The sequence below is a fragment of the Alligator sinensis genome, unplaced genomic scaffold (genome assembly GCF_000455745.1).
Source record: "Alligator sinensis unplaced genomic scaffold, ASM45574v1 scaffold502_1, whole genome shotgun sequence".
NCBI classification, from domain to species: Eukaryota; Metazoa; Chordata; order Crocodylia; family Alligatoridae; genus Alligator; species Alligator sinensis.
In genome coordinates this window covers 802,181-810,477 of record NW_005841896.1, presented here as the reverse complement: position 1 = coordinate 810,477, position 8,297 = coordinate 802,181, and the positions used below count along the sequence as shown (strand labels likewise).

Below are 8,297 nucleotides of genomic sequence, written 5' to 3'. Positions count from 1 at the left end.
CGCTCTTCCCCACCCCCTGCTCAGCACCAGCTTATAACCTGGCCCCACGCTGGCTCTGGGCTTGCCCATCAGGCTTGCCTACTTGTACCATGGGGCCGGGTGGGCACTGGGAGTGAGCGGACATGGGAGCACAGGGCCAGCGCCAGCAGGGCCCAGAGCAGGGCAGCAGGGGTACAGGGGCCCAGCCGGCAGGGGCTCTATGGAACTGGGCCAGCTCCCCCCTCTCCCTGCTGGTGCAGCCCAGCCGGGCTCCACAGACCCCTGCCAGCCTGCACCCTGCTCTGCGCACTCCATAGCATTATGTCATCAGATAATCTGACCCAACGTAAACAGTAACAATAGGCAGGGAATTTGACTGCAAATTTTACTCTAAGGACTTCACCTTCTTTTTCCTATTGCATTCAATGGCCCAAATTGCATTTAATCAGTTACATGAATGTAACTTTACAGGAAATTATAGGAGAGACCTCAGGAACCAAGAGTGTAATTTGCTGCACTGAGCAACCCACTAGCAAAAAAAAAAAAAGTGGGGGGAACCCATAAAACCACCACATTTTTAACCATGGCACAAATACTGCCATTCTGCAGTAACCCATGAAACAATGCTAAGTTTCTATCTAGCTGAATTATATCTTTTGCCTGTTTAACAGAGTCTGTAATAAAATATAATTATACCTATTTTATACAGATACATTATGCTTTTATATATAGAAATACACTCATATGTACTGTAAATTCTGGATCATTTATATCTGGATGGGTTACAACCCCTTAGTTCACAGGGAGCTACTGAATTAAGAATGAGCCGCTGAGTTGTTTGCTGTGGTTTTTACTTCAAAAGGTCAAACTTTCCCACTCAGCTGAAGCAGAGCAGCAGTCTCACAAAGCCGATCACAGAAGCAACACCCTTGGAAATAAAAGCACCAGCAAACAGCTGGAGCACATCCGTGGTCCTGTGCTCCAGCTGTTTGCTGTGGCTCTTCATGTCCCCAGATACTTCACAAATCCCCATATTCCCTGACAAGGAGGATGGGGGGAGAAGAAACTTAACTTTGTGAAGTATCTAGGTTCTAATGTACACACGCAGACATACACATGTGCGTACCTCACTCTAAAAATCCACAAGACTTTTTATATGGCTCACTCTTCCATATACAAGCTATTATATTGAGAGGCAAATAAATGGCTATCTACTTTGGAACAGTGATGCTTCAAAATTATCCTCAAGTGCTGTTGGTAGCATCTTCAGCCTTTAGCCATAACCCTGCAACAATGAAGCTTGTAAAAATTTGTAGTTTCTGAATGGGTGGGGAAGACGGACTTCCAGCTTGTTAACGCCATGATAGAGCTTGGCCACACCAAGAAAATGGCTACGCCACTGCTCTTTGGTTAACAGTGCAAGGCCCTGAAGTCTGTGGAAAATAATTTGAACTTCATAAGGAATTACAAACACATCTCCACAACTTATCTCTTCACGGATCTGGTTCTTAATAATCAGAGGGACTCATTGTTAAGAAAAACAGTGCCGCTCTTTAACCAGATCCATCCCACACAGCCTGCAGTACCGTTATTTCATGATTCCCCACATTTATTTCTTTGACTACTTCTTATAATTATTTGTGAGAGGAGAGAATTGGTTTCAGTTTTCATGTCTGTCATTCTTTTTTTTACCTCATTTCCAGCTCCAGGCAGAAAAGTCTTGACTTTGATGGTCTTTCCAGGTGCAGGAAAAGGAGATTCCATCAGACTCCTCATAAATGGATAAACCAGGGCAGCAGATATACCCCTTCTCCTTTCAACCTCATCCAAGATCTGATCCATCACAGAGAAAACATGTCAGTGTAATAAAAACAACATACACTTCTGAAGCAGCTTCTGCCCCAAAGAGCCCCAAATATGTGCCAGAGCAGAAACTGAATTCTTCCTTCAGTGACCACTGAAAATCACAGACTTTGGCCTGTAGAAAGTGATAAAATGCAGCCACACCTGAGCTGGTGCATTCTGTGCTCTCCACACTTTAAGGCACTGTTTAACAAAGGATTAATGTACTGTCTGAAACGTAAGAGCAGAATGCAACTACTAGAGCTGGAATTTGAGCAGGACCCCAGGGATATTCTATTTTCTCTTAGGAAAGGTGAAACAGGATTCAATAATCACAGCAGGACTTCAGTTTTACATCTGAGGTGAACTGTAAGACGAAATACAGAGCTTCCTGAGGTATGATGCTTGCACTGTAGGCACTGGTTGATGTCTATGCTGGTTAGGAGTAAGGAAAGGGGGTAAAAAGCACCCTATTCAAATTTGCCGATGACACTAAGATGTGGGGGGATGTGGGCACGCTAGAAGGAAGGAATAGGCTGCAGTCGGACCTAGACAGGTTACAGGGGTGGGCAGATGAGAACAGGATGGGTTTCAACACTGACAAGTGCAAGGTGCTGCACCCGGGTAGGAAGAACCAGCAGCATACCTACAGGGTAACTCCCTTCTCGTCAGTGCAGAGGCAGAAAAAGATCTTGGAGTCATTATTGATGCCAAAATGAACATGGGCCAGCAGTGTGGGGACGCGGTCAGGAAGGCCAACCACACCTTGTCATGCATCCACAGATGGATCTCGAGCAGGTCCAAGGAGGTGATCCTCCCCCTCTATGTGACACTGGTCAGGCCACAGTTGGAGTACTGTGTCCAGTTCTGGGCACCGCACTTCAGGAGGGATGTGGACAGCATGGAGAGGGTCCAGAGGAGGGCCACCTGCATGATCCCGGGTCAGCAGGGCAGGCCCTACGAGGAGAGGCTAAGGGACCTGAGCCTGTTCAGCCTCCACAAGAGAAGACGGAGTGGGGATCTAGTGGCCATTTACAAGCTAGTCAGGGGGGACCAGCAGGCATTGGGGGAGTCCCTGTTCCCCCGAGCACTACCAGGAGTGACTAGAAATAACGGTCACAAGCTGGCAGAGGGTAGATTCAGACTAGATATCAGGAGGCGCTACTTCACAGTCAGGGCGGCTAGGACCTGGAACCAACTTTCAAGAGAAGTGGTGCTGGCTCCTACCCTGGGGGTCTTTAAGAGGAGGCTGGATGAACACCTTGCTGGGGTCATTTGACCCCAGTGCTCTTTCCTGCCATGGCAGGGGGTCGGACTTGATGATCTGTCAAGGTCCCTTCTGACCCTACAAACTATGAAACTATGAAAGGTAGAAACTCTGACCAACACACCTTAGGCATAGATGCAGTGACACCAGCAACATTTTGATTTTCTTATTTCACTAAAGAGGACAGGGAGAAGCTGAACAAATAAGAATGCAACTTTGCTGCATCCATACGAGGACTGCTTTGCCAGCATAGCATATAAGCATGGCTATACTGGCAAAATGCTCTAAGCATGAATCTGGCCCTGGAAATAAAAATCGCTTTGCAGTCACCATGTTGAAACTAGAGCCCATCCAGAGTGATTTTGTGAAACATGCCCTACTGTTTTCACTGGGTGTCTGCATTAAGGTAATTTTCCATGATACAGAACAGGTAATCCTGTCTTATAGCAAGCAGATGGAACTCCTTAAAGATTCAGAGGATTATTATATTTTCCCCCTTCTCTTTTTGGTTGCATGAGCCAACATAAATTAGGCCACAGCTAAGCTTTCCCACAGTAGACAGAATATGTGGATGATAAACCTAAAGAAGGGGAAAAGTATGCTTCAAAAGCAGTTAGTGGTTTGACCTGGAAGACTGATTATTCAACCACTACTCAAGAGCAAAAGGCCATGCAATAACTAGTGGGTCTCAGCCAGGCAGCTTCCCTTGTTTCTGTTGGAAATGCTTTTCACTGAAAGAGAACTTAACTACAAGAAGACTTAAATACAAACTGGTGAGTTACAATAACAACTAAAGGACCAAAAACCAATGGACTAACTGGAGTGTAGCCTCCTCTTCCTCTTTACAATATAGTAAAGGTCTGATTCTAATAAATGGCCAAGCACGTCCACCTCCAATTCAAGGCAAGGAGAGTGGCAGATGCTTATATAGGTTTACATTAATTTCACCATTACTGCAGCTTGGTGGGCCATAACCTCTCACGCCAATATAAGAAAGCCCTTTACCAAGGGCCAGCCCTGTTACTAAAAAGTGTCGATGAGATAATATTCCCCTGTTCCTTAATATCTCCAATGTAAGCCCTTGAGCTGCTGCCAGACTTATCTCCTTTATGTGATGCTTTACATTGCTAACATTAGCTGTGAAGTATAAATCACATATGTTTAAGTTAGATAAAAATAAATTGAATGCCCTTTGGGGAAGAGGACTGTGTTGTCTTATGTTTCTGTACAGCTTAATGCAACAGAACCCCAATCCTGATGGCCTTTGTCGTACCGGTAACTAAATATAATATCGTTTTTTTAAAAGGCAAATGTATATTTGCCTCATGAGTCCAATTATAGGGAAAAATAGCTGCTGAAACCAAGACCAAATGCACTAGCTGAATTTGGAAAAAAGGAAATCTGTGCTTCTGGATTCTGTCCTGGACATTAAATGTCACAGCACTCACTGAAGAGAAAAAGGACTCCAAGGAGAATGAGAACAATGTGGAAAATCAAAAATAAGATGCTAAGATATCTAAAACAAAGGATTCCTTCTGCTTCTCTGTTCAATAATGTCCAAGGTTTAAGATCTCAGCAGTCTCCCCCTCGTCACATTTTTAGACAGAAAAACAGCTCCTTGTTTTGTCTACCTCTGCAAAGTGCATCATCCCGATCACTTTCCTCTTTGCTGTCAGTTTTACCATTTGGGCCATTTTTTCTTGTACAGACCAAAACAAAGAGATGCTCTGACCTCTTAAGAAACTTCACTTCCATCTTAACCAACTCTCTTGCAGATTGGTATCATATGGATTCAACTCTTCTTTTTTCATGTGAGAGCCTTTCTGCAAATGCTGAATATTAAGCATGTGCTTAAGGGCTTTGTCAAATCAGAGCTATAGTACTCTCAGTTCTCCCTAGTGTCAGGAGTTCAGGAGCTCAGTTCTCGCAAGCTGATCAACACCTGGTGGATCTGCTCTCTGTAATCTTCAGTTAAGGCTTCTGTATGACCCAGTTCCAATAACCATGCTGGTTCAGGGATAAAAGCAGCTCTACTGTACTCCTAACAGTGGGCTCAGCCTATCTCTTTGAGGACTATAGACTTTAGGTTTGAGCTGAACAACCTAACATCACCAGTGTTTTCCCAATCACTTTCTGTGATCACCAGGGAAGCCAATGGAATTACACCAGTTAGTGGGGCAAGTGAAAAAAGAATCAGGCTGAGGAACAGGAAACTGATAGTTCAGCTGCAGTTTTTAGCCAGCTACTAACTGATGCATACATAATGATACACAAGTACCAGTTTTCTCCAAAAATGGACTTCTTGCCATATCTAAAATCATGGGGGCTGCAAGGTCAAGTGCCCTTGCAACATGCATACATGCAGACTAGGTTCCAAGTAGGTACACACAACTTTTTGCAATTTTCTGGCCTATCGCTGTTTTTTCTGGCATGGGCTTTCCTTGCACACACTTCAGGCCTTCAGCATAACTGATATTCTTGGCTACTGTCCTGGAACCAAGGTAGTTACATTCGCAATTTCGTATGATCTGCTTCAGCCTTTCCGCCTCAACAAAAACCTCAGCGAATGAGAACGTTATCAATGTTAGGTAGCAACAAAGAGAAAGAGGAACTTGAAGGTATCTGCCCGTCTCATTAGCTTTCCAGACCTGCTTGAGAGCTATATATCCTCTTATGCCAGCATGATGCTCCTTCACTTGCACATATCATTTTCATCAGAATAAAAATATCTAAAAACTATTTTAACAAACATTGAGTTTCAGGTCTTCTATGAGACTTACCTATTACAGGCTGAACTGAAATTAACTGTTTAATTGTGTTTTCTTAAATTCTGACTCGCATGAATCAGAATTTTTATTCAAAACCTGAAAACATGCTTCTATGAGATATGTCATATTTTTTTTATGTATAAGCAGCATTTTTCCCTGTGAAAAAGTCTACAATTAAGATGCACTGCATACAAAAAAGGTATGCAACAAAAAATCATTGAAATTATGAAAAAAGAGTGAACCAACATTCAATCTCATTAATATTAGAAACTTTTTTTTTCTACAACTGTATTCTTTTTGGAGGGGGTGTCTTATTAACACTGGAAAACATTCAGTGTGAGGATTAGGTTCAGTGAACAATGTAAGATATTGTGATATTATTACAAAAATTAATCTCTCATGCTCCAAATGTCTCAGTTGAAGAAGAAGAAAAAATGGTTTGGAGTGCCATGAAATTTCCTTACTTCAAATGTCAAATTGAAAAGTCTCTTGTAAAAGAAGGCATCATTTACATAGCACTTTATCTCAAAGATATGAAAAGTCACAATCATAATGTACTAACCAGGGTAAAGGGGAGGTGGAAGAGAATAAAAGCCACTCAAAGCCAGAACTATCATTGTCCTCTGAAAATTGCACTAAAATCCTGCCTGGTGTAACTGTATTGCAGTAAAATGCTTCCTGAAATTATACAGGACACTCCATCAGAGGCAGTAAGTTGGCAGCAGAAGAGATAGTTTAAATTCAAATCAAGCAAGAAAAATATTTTTAATGTTTTGTTATATTTGATTATATTTTTATCTTCTATAAGAATAATGTTTGTGATGCTGGAATTGACTCCCAGTCACCTGGTTCTTTGGCTCCCAAATACCTCAACCCTGCTTCAGGATTTAATCAGACAATAAGCTGTTTATTGTCTGACAACTCCTGTGTCAAGTTATTCTTTAAGTAAACTAGATTAGCATATGATGTAACTTTGGCATCACTGACGTGGGCTTTAATTAAATAATCATCATTAACACTTTCTTAATGTCTTGAGATGAAAATTTCCAATGGAATAAGATACATAGAATCCACTAAGCGAATAATCTTGATTCTTAACCTCATTACTCTACGGGGGTTTTGGAATAAAAGTGGTACTGGCTCATCATTCAAACCTAAATGCCAAGAATTACAGCTCAGCAGAGAATGGTTTTAGAAAACAATGGGAAAAAAAAACCTCAGGCAGCCAATTCATACAGACACCCAGATGTTTTTCAAATCAAGATTTGCTTCAGACACAGAAGCAATAATACATTCTTTGATGATCCCAGTAACAGAGACAAAATATCCAAAACAACAATTGTAACATATTATTATTGCCCATCCAATTAAGTAATTCTCATTTGGTTCATTAATACGGCTATTTCTCAGTGTGTAACCAGCGCACTATTGAAAAGAAAAATCTTACCTTAGAAAATAAATCAAAGCAACCCAGTCGGCTGATGACACAATATACTTCAGGTAGGCGTGGACCTTTTCCACTTGGCTGATAATAATGAAACAGAGATTGAAATTACATATTAATTTTGAGCCATAAGGAAATATACTTATATCTCTAATCAGAGGCTTGGCCAGTGCTCCACATCTTTTGCGATCCATTTCTCCACCAGAGCAGTTACTCTTGGAAAGCCATCGTATTCCTTCCATAAGGCAGGAAACTAAAAGACAAAGAGTGCGTATCCACTTTGGAAATCATCACGAAGCAGAGCTGTTCTCCAATATCACTCCAACTCGTGACCATAAAGCACATTTAACGGTGGGTGTAATTCATGTCTCGACAGTCCTGGTCCTTTAGTCCCTGCATGGAGGTATGGACACTGGGACAGCATGGGGGCTACCTGTGGGAAGGGGGAGGATAGGAAGGTGCTGGCAGGTCTATGGTAATATTGATTCTCCATCTATGTCTTAATATTCAAAGGCTATTTAACTCAGAACTGGCATATTCAAAGAACAAAGCAGTGAGAATCTGCCAGGATTTGGCTGCTAGTTCTACCAGATTAATTGGATGCTACTTATTTGCACGTGCGATCAGTAGGAAAACAAGGCAGTTGAGTGTGGCACAAGCCTTGGGTACTGAATTACAGAGGGCACCCCCACACACTTTCCGTCATCTCTGCCCAGGGTGCCAACATTGCTAGTTATGCCTCTGAGCGCAATACTTGTGTAATTCTTGTAACAGTTTAGATTATGCAAGTATAAATCAAGTATAAAGCACACAAGAATAGAAACAGCCATCTAGGCATTGGGATATACATTTCCCTCAAGAATAACTGCTACATACTTATGCACACAGGGTCAAATACTCGCAGCTTCATTTTGCCTTTGTTTTGTATATCCTCCACATGCAGTGCTAAATCAAAGCATGTAGCCACACACCTGAGGGAACCTAGATCTCTATTACT

General features: G+C 42.1%; 1 protein-coding gene across 8 annotated transcripts in view; it reads right to left on the bottom strand.

The window, feature by feature from the left end:
- Nucleotides 1-8,297, bottom strand: part of ST5 (suppression of tumorigenicity 5) — a 236,646-nt gene that overhangs the window by 45,857 nt on the left and 182,492 nt on the right. For all 8 annotated transcript variants that reach the window (XM_025197391.1, XM_006018213.3, XM_006018216.3 and 5 more), the window contains 2 exons: nt 7,304-7,381; nt 1,672-1,812 (listed from right to left, as the gene is read on the bottom strand). In XM_025197391.1, coding sequence (XP_025053176.1) covers nt 1,672-1,812; nt 7,304-7,381 — 219 coding nt within the window. The remainder of the gene's footprint in view (nt 1-1,671; nt 1,813-7,303; nt 7,382-8,297) is intronic.